The following is a 21,700-nucleotide window of genomic DNA, read 5'->3' on the forward strand; positions in this document are numbered from 1 at the left end:
GTGATTGGTTGTTGCCCAAGCAACTGAGATGTCATCATCCCCCAAATGGATAAAGACGGCTGGGTTTTGCTTCATAACTCATATTCCACAAATTAAATATTAATCAGAATGTCATGTTTAGACTAGTGAGTCACATAAAACATATTATTGTCAAGAAATATTTAAGGTTGACTTCCCCTTCAATAATTTCAGAGACACTGAAAAAAAAAAATGCCCTGAAATTTTACAGGGTCAAGCTACACCTAAGTTTGCAAACCAACAATGAAGGTGCTAAAAGTAATTTTTATTCCAACTTGTACCTGCTGTTGCGTGTTCACTCCACAGTAGTCACATGTTGTGTAAGTGATGAGAGCTTATACTGGAGTTGCAATCCTCAGCCTGTGTGCCATACGAAGTCGAGCCTGACTCCGGGAATCTTTTGACAGGTGCCATGTGCCAACACACACTGCAAAGAGTGCAGGGGTGCATGTGTCTGTGGCATGTCTGCTTTGTGTCTGTCTGGATCGTCCAACTGTAAAATAATACAAGATGGACAATATTTCAAATAAAACTTGCTGTAGTCATCAGGGTTAAACATGTAGAACCGCCCCCCCACCTTCCATTTCATGTCACATCGATATTTTGTAAGATTTCATTGTAAGCATTGCATACACTGAAGATAAAAATGATTTTTTTTTTTCCCCTTTGGAAAAATCCATTGCATAAATGCGTTGAAAACCGTATTTCCTCAAATATTTGGACAGCAAGTGTTTTTATAGTCAATGGTAGTGAATATCAGGCGGGTTTTTGAAGGAATTGCAGGTGTATAGCTGATGAGCTGGTATCAGCTACACGGCAATGGTGGTAACACAAACCAAATGAGAGCGTAGCCTTTTGAACTGTGCCCATGTGATGCAAACAAAACTGTCCCACTATATAGTCTAGTCAGGGTGATTAGATCTATGTAGTAGCCCCACTCGTTATTTTGTATGAAAGTAAAAAAAGGAGGCTACATTTTAAAGCTACATACTAATTGGGAAGTTGTCTATTTATTTATTTGTTCACTGTGGATACATGACTTTGTAAGCACATTGATTGCAAGTGTTTGTTTTTTTTTAAATAAGTTATTGACATAAGGATTTTACCAGACCCAGCACAGTTAATTCATGATAAAACGCATACAATATTTATTCTTTATTCGTATTTATTATCTACAATTTGAGGAAACAAATTGGTTATTTCTTTTCACATGATTATTCATGAAATGGGTATCATCGGACAAACCTATTCATCATTGACCCTTATACAATATATTTTCTTTCACAATTTAATCACAACTATATGAAATCTACAGTATTACATCACAATATTTCTCCCCCTCTGCACAGACTTTTACTCAAGCCCCTTCTGCCAGTCCTATCACAGAACAGTATGTAATAACAGACTTATTATTGACTGTTTACATAGCATCATTTTATCACTCAAATTGGAATTGAATTTAACGCAGCTAAAGTCACACTTGCTACTACCTTGACAACGGGCCGGCTGAACTTACCTTCACCCCAAAGCAAGGTTTCATTAAGGCTGTGCCAGACGGGTGTTGGTGTCAGGCTTGAGTTTCAGCGCCACTCATAAACAGCCTGCTATAATAACTTGTTTAGGGACAGCTGCCTGTGGTGTGAATCGTGCCTCTGTATGCGTTTGTCTGTCTGACTATGTGACAGTAAAGCTGCTTAGCCATGTGTGCGTTTTAGCTGGGTGTCGTTTCATCATTACGGTTATGCTCATGAGTTTACATTTGTGAAATGAAATGTCTTCTGGTTTAATTTGAATCCCATTAGAAATAAAATGTCTTACACTTGTGCTTTCTTTGAAGAATAGTGCACAAGAACTGTACCTTGCGAGTTTACTTTTTGAATATATCTTCAGTTAGCTTATAAGGGCCACTGAGAGAGTTTAGCTGCTAATCCGACCAACTAAGACTAAGACAAACTTTCCCTTGAAGGCTTCATTGTTGAACCGCCTTGTTGTTGGGGCAGGGCAGGTAAAACCAGTTTTCAAAGGTATGGTTGTAGCGTACGTTGAAATCTGACAGTCTGAACATTCATCTCTGGCTCATGTGAATTTATCATCACCCATCTCTATCATGTCCACCTTGTAACTGTTGTTGGGTGCCAAACTGCAGCCAAGGGCAACATTGAGCTCAACTCATGTAATGGCTAGGGATTGGGGGTTTCAGATTAGCATTCTTGGTACGGCTGGAGCCAGGCTAGCATCTCACTAGTCACCAATGCTGCCGGACTAAATTGCTGACATGGGCACGATGACAATTGCTCACCCATACCTTGTGTACATGTTGACTTGAAGAGGCTCCAGTTCCTTGATAGAATCATGAAGCTGTAACAAGAGAAATGGGCTATATCGGTTTGAGATGGCTTCCTATGTGGAATGCCTCCTATCTAATCCGTTGCTGACAGATCAGAATATATGGCAGCAAATACACTTGCCCGTTCGCAGTCACTTGCCCAAGCGCAAGCAGGAATCGCTGACATGCTTTATTTTATGTTGATGTCACTAAGTCTGCTTTATAGTCATCTTCAATCATTCTGCCTATGAGTTATTGGATTGTGGAGATATGGGAATGTTCCATAATAGTTGATTGGTAAATAATTCATTTTGCTTTTGGGCATTGTCGTCACATAATTTTGGACCATTTGAATGCATTTAAATTCTCACCAAAGCCCATTCAAGATCTATTACATTGGGACACATCTCTTAACGTTGTATGTGAGTGTGTTTTTGCTCTGAGCATTACAGTATTGGTTTTCGTAAAGGGATGTTGCAACGGAGGTCCTGCACAGCTGGATGTCTTCAACAAACTGGGTGGACATTTCAGGACACTTAGGTGACAGACGCTGGCTCAGTTCAAGTGTCCGTTTAAACTCTGTGATGAAAGCTCCAAACATTCCCAAATCCAAAATGCATGACTAGTGTATTTGTATTGTACAGACTGTCTTAAGACCAGGCTTATATGTTCTTGGCCATGTATATTTTTGAAGGATTGTACAGTTTTTTTGTTTTTTTGTTTTTTAAAAAATAATAATTCTCATGTTTAATATCTGATCTTATTTCATGCACACTTACAATTTTCAAGTAAATCATAGGTGTGGAAATGATATCAAATGACATTTTGTCTATGTAGAAATGACTTTTACTGAATAAGATGAGCCACAGTTGTTCATTTTCTTCTGCTTGTGGTGTCTTGACAGCTGAGAATCACTGTGTGGTCCCTGTGCACCAAAGCTGTTTCTTACATCAAGAATCCCAAAGCCTGCCACAAGGGTGAGTATGAGAATAATTCTGTTGTAATGAATTGCTTGTGGTTTTTGAGCGTCTATGTATTACCACAAGCACCCGAAGACAGGGTCAGTAAAGTAGCATGTCTATGAATCACATGCCATTCTTTACCTTGCGGAAAATCCCGGGCTATGTATAAAAAGTGTACCTCTCTGCAGACAGCTGTGCGGTGTGCCCCTTTCAGTAAATGGGACATGCTTTTCATAACAGGCCTGTCAGCAGCCTGGGTAAAAATTATGGTCCCCGTTCATGCCCTTGCGTGACCTATGCATCCCCTCAGCTGCCATAAATAATACGTCCGTGACACTCAGTGCCATAACACCTGATAAAGGCGTAGGAAGTCACAGTTAAAATCTTCACAAAGTAAAATTACATTATTTGGATGAGTTTTTTTTTTTTTCCCCCTCGGAATGATTGTTTTGTGACATTCATTTTTATCCACAGGTATTGATTTTAGCAGAGATGGCTGTTACATGGCCTTGGCTGAACGTCGTGACTGCAAAGATTATGTCTGTGTATTTGTGTGTGATGACTGGCATTTGCTCAGGGTAAGTCAAAGACAGACTCGTCTTTTCTTCCATTTATCAAGTTTAAAATTGATAGTCAAACTTTTCCAACAAGGGTTTACATTCTTATATTTCTCAGTCCTGATTGCTGCCTTAATTGTATAAAGTGTCAATATTTCGTGGTGATGATTCTTTTACAGCATTTTGAGACTGAGACGCAAGACCTCACGGGGTTAGAGTGGTCTCCCAATGGCTGTGTCTTGGCTGTTTGGGACAGCTGTCTTGAGGTAAAGTCCTCAGTGCTGATGTGAGGTAGCTGTATTGCTAAGATTATGCTAATATGATGTTGTAGCATTAGTGTTTTTAAAAAAAAGTTTTAAAAATTGAAAAAGGTGTTTTGTATTTTATTTTGTATTTTTATTTTTTTAGTTGTTGTTCACGCTCCAAAATTATAATTAGATGTAAATGACGTGTTAATGTTAGTTTTTGCTTTCATAAAATGAACACTACATATCGTGGGGGAAATGCATGTAATCCGCAAAGCAAAAACCAATGTGCAATGGACTGTGCGCACAGCACTTTTGCGTTCAGTGTAAGATGGCCTGTTAACTTCTGGTCAGCATGTAAAAGCATAATGACAGCATAGCAAACGAGTTAAAATTCAAAACAGAGTTGATGCTGAACATACCGGCATTTATTTATTTATTTTTTATTTTTTTTGCTGGAGGACCTATCACCTTGTCTTTAAAAACTACAAACTTTTGTTGGTATTTCAACATGAAAGACCACACAACCCCATATTATCACACATGTAATGACATTGATTTTTTTTATTTTATTTTTTTTAATCAAATAATATCTCAGTAACTTGTAACATAGTGAATGAACAAATGAACTCCTTCCCTCAGTTCATCATAGATGACTGGCACCAGATGCCACCTGAGCAATATTTTTTATAAGACAAGGCTTTGATAAGCTACAAAGGCCCTCTGCAGATTATTATTATTACTTTTTAAAACATATCCATTGCTTATTATGGAGCCCCTCTGGTGTCAAGGTATGCAGATTGCTAAACTGTGGCTACAGATTAAATAAATAAATAAATAAATAAAAATCATTCCCTGGCACCAGAGGGGCTCCATAATAAGCAAAGGATATGCAAAAATAATAATAATAATAATAAAAATCTGCAAATATTGTATTTGCAAATGCCAAACCACAAATGTGTGAGTTCTCTGTCCTATTTTATGCTTACACTGTATTAGTGTATAATTACTTAATTCCCCCCTTTCTGTTCATGTAAATGGGCTAATTCTTGAGAGTAAAAAAGTAAAGGTCAAGCTCACCTTTCCAATCCTATTGGAAGCAGAACACTTGGCATGCATGTCTTCTTGGCAGTACAAGGTGTTGCTGTATTCTCTGGATGGCCGGTTGCTGTTTACCTACAGCGCCTATGAGTGGTCACTGGGCGTCAAGTGTGTGGCCTGGAGCCCCAGCAGTCAATTCCTGGCCATTGGCAGCTATGATGAAAAAGTATGGACACAATTTTAGAAAATTACTTGATCCTTGTAAAGAAGTGTCTCAAAGTTTATTTCTACCACATCAGAAGTAGTATTGTTAGTGACTGTACACACATTGATTGCAGGTACGCATCCTTAACCACATCACATGGAAGAAGATGGCACAGTTTGAACACCCAGCAACCATCACCAACTCTAAAGCTGCAAGTATCTTCTGACATTCTTGTGATATCATAAGGCCATAGTTTCATTATAAAAGCTACTTGTGTTTATAGGTTGTGTATAAGGAAGTGGAGAAAAGGTCAGCTGCCGGCAGCGGAGAACTCTTTCTACACAACATAACAATGGACTCAACCGTCATAATTAGTCAGAGCAAATGTATGTCATCGCTTGCCTTTTATTGAAGAACAACAACAAGAAGCTGTATATTTGACTCATTTGGCTGCAGTAACTTTGGGGTCAAGTATTCTTCTCATCCCCATCAGATGAGATTCACCCAGCTCCAGTTCAAATGCCTGTGGTCAGACCAGACCCCGACAGAGCAAACCCCAAGATTGGTGTCTCTACGTTGGCCTTCAGCTCAGACAGTCGCTACTTAGCCACCAAAAATGGTCAGGCATCACGGTCCCCACTTGTTGACCACTATGTATTCGATTACCAGCGCTAAAAGCATTTTGTAGCCCAGAGAACGCTTTCAAGATGTTTACAAACGTGCACTTTTGACCACAGATAACATGGCCAGTGTCATCTGGGTGTGGGACATGCAGAAGATGAGCCTTGAGGCCGTGCTCGAGCAGATGTCAGCTGTGCGATGCTTCCAATGGGACCCGAGACGCTCGCGGCTGGCGATATGCACCGGAAACACCAACGTCTATCTGTGGACCCCGGCAGGATGCTTTTCTGTTCAAGTCCCCAGTGATGGTAACAAAATTTGTGATTGGATGTCAGCTTTTAAGAAAAAAAGTGAAAATGCTTATATGCACAATTACGTGGAATAGAACTAATTATTAAGTAGCTTTCACACAATGACTAATTCAAATCAAGGGATATTATAATTAGCAAAGCCCTCACACAGTATTAGTTTCTCTTCAATAAAAGCATCCCAATGTCACTGTCAAATAAATACATTTCCTCAGATGAGACTCATTTCAGTGTCCGTTTGTGTGCCCGTCTCCTACCAGATGGGTTCCAGGTCCAGTCCTTGACGTGGCACTGCCATGGAGATCATCTCATCCTGCTTGGGAAGGAGCAGCTGTGTTTGTGCTACACCAACACTGTTGCTGAGGACAAGTGATGTGAGCAGGCACATAAACGGAATGTACTTTCAGTGTATTTTACCACTGCAAAAATAAAATTTACAAATGAATTAGTGGAGACTCAGAACTCAGCTCCACCAGCATAATTTACTTGAAGTATGTCATACTGAACATATTTGAAAACCTGACATAACATTCCTCTTATGGATTGAAAGTGTTTTAGACACACAAAAGCACTCGTTCCGAACACTGTGAGGGTGATTTCTCAGCCGCTGAGCTTTAACTTATATTTCTAAACATTTGTACTTGACATTTTGTACATTTTGAATAAAGTTTGACAAATAATTTGGTGTGCGTTTTATTGTTAGCTCTCTGGCGCTTAATTTAAAAACCAATGTGAGAGGATAGGCAGCAGTTTTCTGCAGCGTACCATTAGAACGTTCTAACTTGCACACCGAATGGGTACAAGTTGTGACCCAACATCACAGGGGCTGGAGGGGAGCTTAATGATAATGCATTGTTTGGAAGAAAAAATATTGAGTCTTCAAAGTTCATACATTTAAGAAAGGAAGAATAGTGAACTCAATTTCTGTACATTTGATGGGAGGCGTAGTTTTAGAGGTAAAAATGATTACTACAGAGAGAAAATAAAATCTTAACCATTTTCTACCTGCAAAATCTATGCATTTTTTAATGGAAAAAAAAAATAGTTCTACAGTACTGTGCATCAGGTTATCCCTACCCATGATTTTGTGTGTGACAAAGAAACAACTTAAACATACCACAGGTCAAATTGACCCAACAGAAACCCAACAGGAGTTAAACCTTCGTCAACCTGCAATAACAATGTGTGTCACAAAAAAAAAAAAAAAAAAGATCCAGATTTCCATTCTGAACCCAAACTAAATGTATTAAGTTACTTAACAAAAGATTCCAACACTACCTAAAGCAGGAATAGGCAACTTAAATGATGGAGGAGGCACACTTTTTCATCAGTGCCAATGGAGGGGCCACAGAGGACCGTCTAATTTATGCCCCTTGACAACAAAGTCTTCTCCCCCTCTAATTCAAATTCTTCAAACAATATGAGTTTTCATGAAAAATTATGGTTGGCACCCAAAAAGGAGTGTTTTTTTTTTTTTTGGGGGGGGGGGGATAAGGGGAAAAAATGTTTGTGTTAGGCGGGGTCCATTGTTGTAGTGATGAGTAACTGAAGCTTCTTGAAGCACTTGGATTTTTTTTATTTTTTTTTTTTACTCATTTACCAGTGCATTGTTAAAACAAGAGTGCCATCTAGAGGAGTCAAAAAACACAAGTGCTTCATGAAGCTTCATTTATCTATCATTGGCTCAGAAAACATGTTTAGTTTCCCTTGCAATTTTTTATTTTTGAATCGGGTGCCACTCAGTGTGGGCAGAGCTACACGCGGCCCTTGCCCATCCCTGATCTACTGAGATTTGACAAATTATGTTTAAGTATGATATTGCTAAGATCTGAATACCGTACTGTCGCAGCTTATTTGTATGCAAATGTAAATATTGGCCAAAAACAGAAAGGTCACATAGGATCATTTATTGTTTCCAGTGTGAAGAATATTCTCTTATTTTCCACAGTAAACAAGCTGAGTTGTTAAGAAAGACAGAGCACATCATGATCAATTCCCGTTTGAGCAAGGCTTATTCCACTTAATCATGTGACTTGCCATCTAACTTTAGTTCCCATTCCAAGAATCCGCAGTGACCTCCTGATCACTTTATTTCATTGAACATACTTATCACATAGCCACTACACATCTTTGGCAATGAACACCGTTTTTAACAGTTAACGTTCAAATAAGTAGCAAAAGACTGCAACACACCCAATTTAGGACAAATACAGAATATAAGAAAAAAGGCAGATGCAAACGCTGTTGTTGTTTTTCATCAACTTTTGTCACATACCCATACAGTCGAGGGGCCCATGCAAGTATGGCAGCTCTTGACGAAGGGACTGGGGTGCTAAAAACAAATGAGACAGTCCATGCAAGTCTTCAGCTGGCTGACCACTTGTCTGCTACAAACAACTTCTCTCAGCTGCACACAAAGACAAACACGACTGCTGTCCCATTTGGAGAATCTGTCCCTAAAAACCAATCTTGCCACGAGTCATGGAATAGCCCAATTTAGCCTCATTGTTGATGAAGGACATGATGCCCAGGTAGGTCTCGATGAGGAGGGGTCTCTCCAGGATCAGCACCCCGTTTGCCCGACCAGGGATGGGGTGCTCCTTGTGGGCTCTCTTCACCGCCTGTACCAGCTGGGTCCGAAAGTTGTCCAGCTGTACATGAACAAGCCATTTGAGGTTATGTCAAGAGTTTTCAGTTAAGGGATTATTTTGGCATCAATCGGCTGTGTAAACGTGACAAAGTGATCTGTTTTCATATCGTTGACATGAAAGAACGACTGTGCCATTGTTTGGCTTTTCTACTATGGGGCAGATATGGCTTCAGGTGGAGCTAAGAAAAAGTGTGTCCAATGAAACCTAGTCCAAAAGGGATTACCTGGCAGAGGGAAGCCACCTTCTCGTCTGCGTGTGCCATAGGGTGCTCTGTGAAGGTGGCGTAGGGCATATCCGTGGACCACGGGTTCCAGCGGTTTAAGAAAGAGGCCCGAGGACGCTTGTCCCACTGGACACGAACCCCAAAACCTTCTCTCCTTTAAAACAGCGCACAAATCGGATTTGTAAATACACTGGGATCACAGTAACAAATTGTTAGCCTAATAGCAGAATTTCCTAAGAGCAAAAAAAATACATACTTGTTCAGGGATTTGGGTGGGAACTCAAATTCGCCCACTGAGATGGTGTCGACGGCGTTGAGTGAAATTCTGACAACCTGCTGACACAGCAAGTTGATGAAGTCGTACTTGCACACCAGCAAGGACCTGCACATGCAAAGCAAACCGGCCTTTGTTGAAATGGAACAAATGTACTTTTTAAACACGGTAGTTAGGTCTCTGGACTAACTGTGAAATTAAACAACAAAGTAAATCATGGTTATATGGTCTGTGAGCGAGCTGTTCAGCATTTCTGGCTCACTGGTACAAAACAGTGGGACTAAGGAACATATGATACAATTAATAATAACTAGTGTTGTTCCGATACCGATACTGGTATCGGCAGAGGTGCCGATACTGCATTAAAACAGTGGTATCGGTAACTACTCACAAGTAACATGCCGATACCAATTATTCCAACGCTAATATAGGATTTTGGATGCAGCATCTTGTGTTTTGCTCATGCATGACATTCACTGGTATGTGACATGCTCACTGCATGCCGATATAAGATATCCTATTGGTGCTTAAATGCTCTGAACCAATGGCAGGACAGCTTTTTCATGTTGAGGAAAAAAACCCTTAAGTATCGGTATGGGCCGATACGGCAAAGCTGGGTATCGGTATCGGGAGCCAAAAAACGGTATCGGAACAACACTAATAATAACCATATCTAGTACGTTGGGGTTCTCTGCTAGTGGTTTGGTAGTTTAGCTGGACGAACTTCCAGAGTAAAAGAACCTCTTTGACACAGCTCATATTAAAAGTAAAACGCGTAGGCTATGTGATTTTTGTTCACTTACCTGTCCGTGATGAGGACAAGTCTCTCTTTGTCATTATTCCAGTGGTCAATCCTGTACACAGAATTGGCTTAACTTAGTTTGACACAAAATGATGCAACATTTGTTAACAACACATTTATTGGCCCACAAGGTACAGGTTTATACACATTTGTAGTTTTTTTTTCATCTTTTCAGAAAGTAGCCTACTATCAGATTGTTTTTGAAACTAATATTTTGAATATTTGTTGTATCCTGACAACTATCGAGATGACTTCAAGCAAGGAGCCAATCATCATATCCCTGCTCAACATAGATGCCAAATAGCATTAGCATTAAGCTAGCTGGGCCTTTATTGCATCATTTGGGTTGTTTTGAACACTCATGGGTGAATGTTTGTTTTATTTTTAGTATGAAGGGAAACTTCAGTTGGGAATAGCATTAAATAAGATTGAAGCATCTTTTTGGATTAGTTGGTTAATGCCAAATTGCTGCTTATTAAGTGTTATAACATCAAATTCATGTAAAAATAAATAAATAAATCAAACCACATGTGTAGCAAAACAGACTATAAATGGAGAGAGATTTGAAACTTGAATACAAAGAGCCTAGTTTGCAAGAATCGGTTAAGTATCACGGCAAGTGTTTGGGACTCACTGCTTTAGTGCATTGTTGATGTACCTATTGAAGTGTTTCGAGTCGACCTCATTTTCCTCATTCGTCAATAATCGCATTGGCATTTTACGTGGAAACGTTAGCATTTCAACTTCCGGGCATGTAACTAATTATGGTGAAAAGCTTCTGACAGCTAAAGATAAAAACGAGACTTACTGAGCCAGAAGCCAAACGCTCAGCACCTCTCCATCCTCAGAGGGAAGGGCCACAGTCCGGATATCGCTGACCGCCTGCTCGATGGTACCTGGCTGATATCAGCATGAAACAGGTGAGTCAACCTAATCACCATAATATCATGATCATGATCATCATCATGATCATCATCAACACTCTTTACATGACGTATGCAAGCGTAAAGAACATGGACATGGTACCCGGAAAACAAAGTAGTCCTTGACTTTAGCCTGCATGGTGGGGTTGTGCACGTGAAAAGGCCTCAGCGTTTGTAGCGGGCCGCAGCAGGCTGCAGTGGCTCCGTGTCCCAGGCTCCGCCCGGCCTCCAGCGGCGTGAAGGCAACCTCCACTCCTTCCTCGACCTCGGCCGGGTGGAGGACCGCGGCTCCCGGACTCTCGGGCTCCACCGTGTCGTTTAGCTGAAGCATGGCGGGCTAGCTCCTCGACGGAAACGAGAAATGTTATTTGGTGGAAGTACACTCGCCCATTGCACACCAATGTTTTGATTGTGGAAATGCTCGCTTCACTTCCGCCTTTAGTTTGCGCGTCCTCTTAAAGGGATAGGCGCCCGTTGATAGCGCCGCTTGCCCTTATACTCGCTTCAAAGGAAACATAAGCTTTATGATTATGGCTGGTTACGGAGTCACTATTAGCTTTCAAGTTTCAGGTTAGGTTCCAAAGGAGGGTTCGAGTTTCAACATAGGTTTTAAGAGTAGGCTTAGGCTTTCAAAATTGGATAAAATGGAGTAAACAAACAAACAAACAAACAAACAAAATCAACAGGAAATGACCTCAGGTTTCAAAGTAGTTATGATGTCAAAGTAGGGTTTTCAGGTCGGGTTTCTATGTAGGATTAAGATTTTACAAGTATGGTTTCAAAATAGCGACTGAATGAATGAATGAATGAATGAATGAATGAATAAATGAAGTTAGGCTACTTATGAGCTACCACAGCTTTCAGCGAAATGTAATTCTGAAGTGACACCAAGTGGAAGGAAAAGACATTATCCAATCATCCAGTCCTTAGGAGGAGCTTCTGAAAACTGGACCACTACAGACAAGGTGATCTGAGACAGCCAGGAGAGTACTTGGAATGTTTTCTAGTTGGAAAAGCAGACTTGGTGGTGTAACAAAAAACTGCAGGAAAGCATAAAAGGACATGGCGTTTTTGGGGTTTCCTGAAAAGTGACGATTTGGGAGGTTTTGTCCCAACGCCAGTGACGTTTTAATTCGTAATATAAAAACAAATGAATTGCTTGAAACAGCGTTCGTCTTGAACTAACTTGAGGGGGGAAAAGTAAGTGGTGGAAATTCCATTTAAAAAGCACACAGGTTTTATTGCATATCAATTTCATGTATAAATTCTTCATAACATTGGAAAGATTACATTTGGTATACATTGCTATTCTACAGAATTAACATCAGTCATGTCTTTTCAATGAAATTTCTCTAAAGTACATTTTTCAGTAATCACAAGCATCAAAAGAATTGCAATTTCAGAATTGTTCAATATTATTCTACAATCCTTTATTGTTTTTATGTCTTCTCCCACAAGTGTTTCTTTAATTTCTTTATTAAGAGCCTCTTGCCCCAACATGTAAGGCTGTCAAGAACTTGAAGTCAAACCTACTAAACCTAACCACATTTACAATAAGTGCATCTACGGATTTTTTTTCTCTTTTTTTGATTTGATACACAATTCACAAATGGACATAATTATGACTGCTAAACACGTCATGCACAATATTTTTGTTGTTGTTGTTGTCAGTTTTCAATAAACATAACATAGGCGATATACAACTCAGATCCAAACAAAACAAGCACCGTCCATTTAAACCCATATTTTTCCATTATTTTTTTTTCTTCCTTCGGACAAATCCACCATTGTTTTTTCATCTTTAAAATACTATATATTTAGTAAGAAACATTTTTTTTTTGTCTCCTGTAACAGTGAGAGGGGTGGGGGGGTGGGGGGGTAGCAACCGTGTTCCAATATCTTGACGACCATCTGCCAATATTCTTTCTGAAGTGGGAACAATGGAATGCTTCAATGCCTTTTACACAGCGCATTCTTATTACAGTAGTCCATGACTTGACATGAATCACTACATAGAGACGACCCACATCTTTACATTTATAAAGGTAAATAAATGAAGAGATTTCTCAAACAAGAGAGAAATTTGTGTATTTAGAAAAATGAGATGATGCAGCAGTCCTTGTGTAGCCAAAGAAAAGTACAGTGTTCCTTCCGTCCTGTCGGAGTTGTAAGTCGTCGAGACCAAAGCCTGCTCGGTATGGCTTGGACCCATGTGGTTTCATTAAGTGCTAGCTTAAAAAAAAAAAAAAAAAATCAGCATCAGGCCAAGTTGAGGATGAAGAGAAACCCCTCCCGAGAAGACTATCTACAGCTATCTACAGTCCAAAAGAAGTCATGCCCTCCTGCTACTATGTAGACTACTTGGAATGAGTTTGATGACATGAGAAGAAAAGGAGAACATCCAGTATGGCCACTATTGGTTACCAGACAATTATTATGCTTGTAGGAAAGCAAAATTCTAATGCCCATTATAGCAAAACGCGTAGTTTAGATGTTTCTTCTGGTTTCATGAGTCCTCGTCTCCCAATTAAGTTGGAGAAATGGTTCAGGCCTTTTGAATCCTATACCAGATTCTACTAGTAATTCCAATGTGCGGTATATTGTAATGGCATTTTGTGATACTAATGGTGAAGGCTCCCCCTAATAATACTTAGACCAGGTGAAATAGGACAGAAGCAAGAGGCAAACTAAACACGGCAGGACATTACAGTGCCACTAAAACTACAACTATCTTCCACTATAAATTAAATCAACATTTCATGGATCGTTTACATTATGGCACACCAAAGTTGGAGATTCTCAATCTCTCACCGGTGTTTATTTCTTCAGCAACAAAAGGGAAAAAAAAGAAAGAAGAGAGGACTTTTCCTTATTCTCGCACACTCGCCACCCCATACAGAATGAGCGAACAAGCAAAAAATAAATACATACACACACGCTTCTGAAATCAAATATATTGGAGCAAATGGAAATGAAATGATTGTCAGAGAACAAAACATTTGCTATGGGTTATTTGGCACACATCACCCTCGCTATGAACATCTAGGTTATTTTGTACAGCATTGTGACATTATCATACAATTTTGGTCCATCTCTAAAATAATTACATTAATAATTTAGCACGGTGGTGCCTACAACAAAACAATACTGTGGTATCTAAGAGGAAAGTAAGCAAACAATATTTAAGAGTGACATGAAATGATGTGTGATTTTGAACAATCGCCAGCAGGATCAAGCTGGGAAATAAACACTAAAATCACCATTTGCTGTGCACATTAGAATCAGTCTGCGTGTAGTAATCGTCCATTTCCACGCTCACATTTTGTGTGGTGTTATGATTCTGCAGTCGGTGACACAATTCGTGTGGGGTTTCATCTGGAGGCTAAAGCGTCACTTCGTGAGAAACAGCACCCCCTTGTGGAAATGTCCTCTCAATGCTGCAGTGCGTTTTTTTTCTTGACTTTTCCCCTTCCAGGCATCACGCACAAAGAGAGCCTTTAGTGACATACAAGTCATTCAAGTGTCACGTCAGTTCTCTGCTGTGGCCAGGTGAGACTGAGAACACTCAAGGGGATGATCGGCAAAGTTTCAATGCTGTCAAAAAGCATTCATCATCTGTGTCCTTCACATCAACAGGAGCTTAGCAGTGCTTTCTTATAGAGTCTAACCCTCTTCTCTTTCACACCCACTCATACACGCAAACACACACAAACACACGCTTTGAATGCATGTGACGCTGAATTCTCCGTTCTTCATGCCGACTTGTGTCCACCTCACTTGTGTCTCTACGCAAAGTACTGTACTGTTCCTCCCTCCGTCTACCACATCAACCTCCAATCTTCTCTCTGTCGTCTAGATATGGTTGAGCGGGTGAAAGCTGCTCGTCTCAGACGGTCCGCCTCCCATGCCCAGCCACGCGTCCAGAGAGTTCTGGGAGGGCGTGTGCAAAGGGTTGTTGTCAGAGAGCGACAGCATCATTGCATAAGCCTGCAAGAAAGCACAAGAATATAGCCAAAAAGTTCAATTGGGGCGAATTGACCTTTTAATTGTTCTTCAGCACAGCTTTCACTATCAACAGTTTAATATATATATATTTTTTGGTATGATATAGGCCTAGTGTATTATAATATGGTGGCGCATTTAAGTTGGATTTGGAGTGATTAAAAAACACTTTATTATACACTCTAAAAAGGGAATTGTTGAACCAATTTAAGATTACAAATTGAATTGTTGACCAACTTTAAAAAAAATCACTTCAATCGCTAACACAGTCCAAAGTGAATATAAGTTGAACTAATTCTCAGTTCATTAAACGTAATATATTCACCTGAATGACATTAAGCCAAAGTGGCTCCAATCCAATAGAGGTGTGCAAAATTTCCGATTCTTAGATTATTCACGATTCGGCCGTGGAACAATCGAGAACGATTCACAAAAGTCCAAATTCCGATTATATAAATATGCCAAGGGACCCGAAACTAAAAGTGGACCGGAGCGGAAAGTACGCGGAACTGAAACGCAGTAGCGCGCGCGGTCTTCGGGACGCTTAATGGGACGGACCGAGAGTACACATCCACAACTCACGCCTCGAGATTCAAAACAACAACAAGCATGGCTGAGCTGACCAACCCACCTCCTCGTGAGATCAGACCTGCTCCGAAAAGGCAAACAACTTCAGGCGGAAGTATCAGCTAGCTGGCTGCAGTGCGTCGGTTAGCGTTCTACAGGGCGCCGCGCAGTGATACGAACGAACGAACAGAAAAGTAGTGGCTGGCGGTAATGGCGTCTGACTTTATTCAGAAAAGAGTATTGTGGTGGAAATGTATCACGCTTTTGAAAACAAATAGTTTTTTTTAGAAAAAAAACGCTTTATTTCCGAGACCCCAGCCAGCTTGCTGGACTATTTTCCTCTCGTCCAACGTCGAACATGAACGCGTGTCACCGAACGCTGTCAGAAAGAAGTCAGTGCTGATCGCACACACGGGAGGTGAGGATCAAATTGAGATTCATGTTAAAAAAGCCGAACGATCCCATTAATGTTTACACGTTCATGTTTACACAAGTTAAAAAGCAGAAAAGCACTTGAGGTTTTTTTTTTTTGTACCTCTGAGAAACTTTAATGTTTACATGTTCATCTTTACACAACTTAAAAAGCAGGAAAGCACTTTTTTTTTTTTAGGCATTTGTATTGAAGTAGTAGTTCACATTGTCTTTCATTTATATCTCAGTGCACTTTTGAGTGGATAAAAATAATATATTTTTGCTCAATGCTGTTTTATTCTGTTGAAGACTGAATATACTTAAAAGCTGTTGTAACAGAATGAGGACTTGAGTATTTTATTTACTGTTTTGAACTGTTAACTTGATACTGAAATAGTAGTTTATTTAGGCCTGAGAGGACTTTTGTACTATTTTTGTAACTAATGTACGAAACATTAAAAGCGCCAAAATACATTGTTTATTGCTGCATCATAGTGGCATGTCTGATAGATGATGCACACCTTTCTATAAATATTAGCATTTTTGCTTAATAGCTTCTAGGTCATGTGACCTATTGGACCCAAATTAGTACTGGCTCATAGTGAAATGTCTGCTCAATGACACACACCTCTTTTTTTTTCTCTCCATGTCAACCTTTCCTTCATTTTAAATTAACTTAATATTGTACATATCAATGTTATTGCTCAATATCACCCCAGAAGAGTGCATTCCCAGTGAAATGTGAATTGGTACTGTGTTATAGTGAAACATATTTTAAACTGACAATAATAATAATAAAAACAAACATCTTTTAAACTGCGTTTGAATTGAATTTTATTTTTGAAAACCGATCCTTCATTTTGAAAAGCGGACGTCGTTCTCCGTGAAAGCGTCTCTTCGAGCACACTAACGTAAATCCTACAAAAGGGCGAACAGAAAAAAATGAAGTGCGGCGGAGTTGACCGCGTAAAAAAAAAAGTTGGCTAGCTTTACCTCAGTTGTTTACAAACGCAGTGCTTGCTTGTGGCCGATACTTCATGCTAACGTTAGCTCAGCTTTGACAAAGTCCCCCATTTATAATGCGTCACGCCCAAAAATATGTTGTCACAAAAACAGCCCCTTACTGTTTGTTATGATTTTGCAACACTTGTTTAGCATGTCTCACCTGTGCATTCGGTTGTCCTGACGGCAACCGGCCGGACGCCAGCGGGAGAATACGATGCGTTCACAATACCGACATCGACATCGGACATATTAGATGCTTAAACGTCGCTGTTGTACGGCAAACCTGGCACAACCTATTGCTGCTAGACCGTAATTGGTGCTCAGTACTGTCTAAAACAGACTTTGAAGTGGAATTTTGTCACTGGCATTAATTCATATGCTGCCAATCACACGAATATGGGGTATATATGTTGAGTTAAGAGTTCTCTTAATTCCTACGTTCCCTGAAGGCACTGTCACTGGGGGGTGTTTCCAAAGCGATTTTGTGCAGCTGTCACTCATGATTCCACGCCCCGCTCAGTTGTCACCACGCCCCCACGTAACATTCGGGCCAAAAGTCTGAAAGTGAAAAAAAGAGACTTGAAACTGAAAAAAAAGATCTGAAAGTGAAAAACGATTTGAAAGTGAAAAAAAAAGTTTTGAAACTGAAAAAATGTGTTGAAACCCCCAAAAATAAGATCTGAATCTGAAAAGAAAAAAACATGCAACTAAAAAAAAAAATAAGACCTCAAATGTCAAAATATATATGGAAGCAAAAAATGAAAATAAATAATTTATTCAAAGGCAGGACCGAAGTGAATCAAAATTAATTTTGACACGAAAAAACTTTTCACATGCTTATTTTTATTTTGAATACCTTTTTATATTTTGTGAAATTCAAGATCAACACAACAATTTTCAGTTTCAAGTTTTATTTTTTCAAGTACAAAACTTTTGGCCCCAATTTAACTCCATAAACCTCCAATATCGAATGGAGTCAATTTGAAATTGAACAAAACAGCTGCAAAGCCGCACAAAATTCAGCATAAATCAAAAAGTTTGAAAGAGAAACTCAACTTCCCATTAAACATTTGCATTCAAAGGATTAAGAACACTTAATAGCTTTTTTTTCCCACTTCCATGGCGGCTGAGACTGTTTCTTTAAAAATTGCCCTCATCGTTAATGAAGTCCTTAAACGACAGGAGCAAACAACATACCTGCGTTTTAGCTTGCCTGTACAACGTCTCTTTCAAAGTCTCCGACTCTAGTGAGGTGTTAAATATGTCTTTAACGTCAAAATGCTGCTCATCACCGGCCGCTTTACGTAAGCCCTCCAGGCCCTTGGGAAAGCTGGAAAGACCTTCAAGGTCCAGGAGGGAGCCCTCCTCCTCTAAACACCTGCACGCCAGCGGAAGTGGTGGGTGGATGGATATGATGAGTAAATGGATCAAGAAGTGGAATGCAAATGGGAATTGATGCAAGGAGGAGAATGGAAAGGAAGATGTTTAGTTGAATGAAGGGAAGAGAAAGAGAAAAGAATAATTAATCATAAGGGGGAATAAGGAAACAAGAAGAAAGAATCACATGCATTCTGGAGGGTGGCCAGACAGTTGTTAGCCAATTGAAGCGTAGTTGGGGCACATTCTGAAACGTATACAGTATGTTTATGCAGACAAATACACTTTTAGGACATCGGTGGGGATTGTTGTTCTAGTGACAGATCATTTTGCTTAAAGAGGGAGTTTGAAATGTGCGCAGATCAGCCGTCTCTTCTACAGAAGTGCAAATGATTGACACAACGCGAGTCGTACCTTTCGATTGGTTGTTTTTCCTCAGGTGGTTTGTTACTATATAGCTAATGGTAGCTAGAAAAATGAAATGGGTACCTGCGAGAGTGTTCGTAGCTCATCGATAATGGAGTAGTCTCTTCCTCATTCTCCTCCTCTTCATACGCGCGCGTTGCAACTTGAGACGGGGATTCCGGAGCCTCATCGTGAGACTTTTCTGTCAGGCTGCCTTCCTCTTCCTCCTCATCATCGCCCTCTGCTTCCTCTTCCTCCTCCTCCAGCCCCTGGAGGGCCAGCTTGGAGTTGGACAACCTGTGGCCACTCGGGTGCTCCTCCTCGGCCGGGTCAGATCTGCATGCGACGAAGGAGGAAGCGTTTGAAATTATGTTCTGAGGTTGGATCCCAAAAGCGCAGACACAAATTAGAGTTTAACACTAGTCGCATAACACCAAGAGTCGTAGAACAAACTTGACTAGACGAGAAACTACGAGAATGTATCAAGAATCATGAGACGCTAAGCTAACTTGGGCTGTGGAGGTGCACAGGCAAACAGAAGTAATAATCCGACACAAACACACACTTCTCAGTCAGGCTTATAAAGACAGCGAATCGATCTGATTGGCTGGGGCTAGACATGTGGGTAACAGGACTGACATGGAACTATCTGATTGGCTGTTGGCCAGATAAAGCGATTAAAGATTCCTGACATCACATAGCTTCTGACATGACATAGCGTCTTACAAGTTGAAACTTAGTGCTGGTTACATTAGTTCAAAACAGACACTTGACCTCACGGTCATGACCCAAACATAACCCTTGCATGACACTAGTCATGACAGTAAACATAACCCTTGCATGACCCTAGTCATGACAGTAAACATAACCCTTGCATGACCCTAGTCATGACAGTAAACATAAAACTTGCATGATCCTAGTCATGACAGTAAGCACAACCCTTGCATGACACTAGTCATGACAGTAAGCACAACCATTGCATGACCCTAGTCATGACAGAAATGTTGCCAGATGTCTCTCTCTACCATTGATCCAGTTTTCATCTCATAATTGTGTTGCATTCATCCCCAGTGTTCATTTTGCCAAAATTTTTTAATTTAGTTGTATGCTAGTTATAGTCTGTTGACTCAAATAAAAAAATAAATAAAAAAATGTAGTCATAGTTTAGTCGTCGGATTGTATTTTAGTTTTAATCCAATTTTAGTTGGCGAAAATAGAGCAATTTTAGTCGATTTTTTCCTTCAGCAATACATTCAACTTTTATACAGAAAATTATAACACACCTATTTGTAACTGTAGTTTAAGACACAAGACACATTTAACACAATGGTGTCTTTATTCAACTTTGTTTCAGTGAAACATATTGAACTGACGATAATATGCAGTCTTAAAAGTTATTTTTTGCCGAAATAAAAAAGTGCAAATTGCCTAAGATTAATTTTACAGTGCACAATGAATGTAAACATGTTTGAACATGAAATAAAGTGCAGTGAACAGTTTCTGAGTGGTTCTTTTCTCCCACCCGCGTTTCATTCCGTCTTCTGATTGGATTTTATGAATTTTTGTTACTGTGTTATTTTCATTTTCATTGTAGTCATTGGCGAAATTGTCAGTCAATTTTAGTTATTGTCATCGTCTCTATGAATGGCTTCTATTTTAGTTTTTGCTTCATTTTCGTCTGAAAATTTTTTTCGTGATAAAAAACGAGAAAAATTTTGGTCGATAAAAATTATCACTGCATCTCAATTCTCAGGCAACACACAAAATATTGGGGTGCAACTGCAACTGTACAGCCACTAGAGGGCATATACGTTCATGGCATTGGGGTACTGTATTTCTGTTTTTTTTCTTTTTTTAATTGCCTCAATTCTCATTTCCTTGGTATTTCCTGTGTGGCGACATAATTGCTCACCAGTCATATGCATTTTGTGAGGGAATTTCTCAGATAGCACAGCTGTGACTTTACTAGTCTGTTTTATGAATGCCAAATGGAAGATTAAAGTTGAAACAAACAGAATTAGTACACAAGGATCTGGTTATTGAAAATGGTTCTATCGTGCGGTGTTCACTGTTAATTTCAGATGACAATATTATCATGTCATGAAGTGGTCCAAAAGTGCATTAGTCTTGTACCCTCATGTATCTTAGTGTAACCAAACCCTGCTACATGAAAGTGAACATCAGTGATATTGTATTGTCCAGCGAATACACAACCAACATGGGGTCTTGCAGTCTGCCAGGGGTCACTTTTCAAACAGTGTCGCCACATGATTAATTGGAACCAACTTTGGAAAAGTACCATTTGCTTTACTTTGCATTAGTATTGTATGTGGTTAAAAAAGGAGACTATATCTAATCAGCTCGATGCTATTTTGACCTGCCATCTGCACAATCTCCAGCCATAACCCTCGCTGCATGTCCCTTCTATCAGCCCCAGACCACATAACATCGCTCATGATATCATTTCCTGTGGGACAGCAAAGTTACCCCTTCCCTTTTTGCCACACAGCGGACATTTATCAAATCAGACAGGATCACCTCTGGGGAGGCGAACACAGGGATCAGATTGAGTCATACGCTGCGGGTGGGTAAACATGGTGAGATGGACTCCTCTTTCAATCTCCATTAAATATCACTATAATCAAATTGCCAGGCTGTTTAGCTGGAAAAAGTCCATGTCTAGGGAAAGAAACGTAGCTCTGACATGGGGGTGGGGGGCTGGTTTATGTCATTTAGTCTAAACACGTCAGTGAGCTGTTTGGGTTAGCGTGTGGTGG

At 39.9% G+C, this 21,700-nt stretch overlaps 3 protein-coding genes and 1 long non-coding RNA gene across 11 annotated transcripts in view; 1 reads left to right on the plus strand and 3 right to left on the minus strand.

The window, feature by feature from the left end:
* The window catches only part of wrap73 (WD repeat containing, antisense to TP73), a 10,190-nt gene extending 3,227 nt beyond the window's left edge, over positions 1–6,963 (plus strand). Inside the window, exons 5-13 of the mRNA XM_077514582.1 lie at positions 3,249–3,321; positions 3,781–3,884; positions 4,043–4,129; positions 5,241–5,375; positions 5,488–5,565; positions 5,638–5,740; positions 5,848–5,973; positions 6,092–6,283; positions 6,544–6,963. Of these exons, the coding sequence (XP_077370708.1) occupies positions 3,249–3,321; positions 3,781–3,884; positions 4,043–4,129; positions 5,241–5,375; positions 5,488–5,565; positions 5,638–5,740; positions 5,848–5,973; positions 6,092–6,283; positions 6,544–6,656 (1,011 nt within the window). The 3' untranslated portion in view covers positions 6,657–6,963. The remainder of the gene's footprint in view (positions 1–3,248; positions 3,322–3,780; positions 3,885–4,042; positions 4,130–5,240; positions 5,376–5,487; positions 5,566–5,637; positions 5,741–5,847; positions 5,974–6,091; positions 6,284–6,543) is intronic.
* LOC144014562 (uncharacterized) lies at positions 269–5,459 on the minus strand. Its single transcript, XR_013282497.1, has 2 exons — positions 5,189–5,459; positions 269–511 (listed from the first exon to the last, which is right to left on the minus strand). It is a non-coding gene; the product is annotated as an uncharacterized LOC144014562 (long non-coding RNA).
* A 1,212-nt stretch (positions 6,964–8,175) lies between the features above and the next one.
* On the minus strand, positions 8,176–12,196 carry tprg1l (tumor protein p63 regulated 1-like). Its single transcript, XM_077514592.1, has 6 exons — positions 11,260–12,196; positions 11,042–11,133; positions 10,235–10,285; positions 9,414–9,539; positions 9,158–9,311; positions 8,176–8,934 (listed from the first exon to the last, which is right to left on the minus strand). The coding sequence occupies exons 1-6, from the start codon at positions 11,485–11,487 to the stop codon at positions 8,740–8,742; spliced, it is 846 nt and encodes a 281-aa protein (XP_077370718.1). The 5' UTR covers positions 11,488–12,196; the 3' UTR covers positions 8,176–8,739.
* Positions 12,197–13,025: 829 nt separating this feature from the next.
* prdm16 (PR domain containing 16) overlaps positions 13,026–21,700 on the minus strand; it is a 213,304-nt gene continuing 204,629 nt past the window's right edge. For 7 of the 8 annotated variants that reach the window (XM_077514591.1, XM_077514588.1, XM_077514586.1 and 4 more), the window contains 3 exons: positions 19,008–19,259; positions 18,339–18,519; positions 13,026–15,143 (listed from right to left, as the gene is read on the minus strand). In XM_077514591.1, coding sequence (XP_077370717.1) covers positions 15,009–15,143; positions 18,339–18,519; positions 19,008–19,259 — 568 coding nt within the window. In that variant the 3' untranslated portion in view covers positions 13,026–15,008. The remainder of the gene's footprint in view (positions 15,144–18,338; positions 18,520–19,007; positions 19,260–21,700) is intronic. The other variant, XM_077514589.1, reaches the window with a different exon arrangement.

This window comes from Festucalex cinctus, chromosome 2, assembly GCF_051991245.1.
Source record: "Festucalex cinctus isolate MCC-2025b chromosome 2, RoL_Fcin_1.0, whole genome shotgun sequence".
NCBI classification, from domain to species: domain Eukaryota; kingdom Metazoa; phylum Chordata; class Actinopteri; order Syngnathiformes; family Syngnathidae; genus Festucalex; species Festucalex cinctus.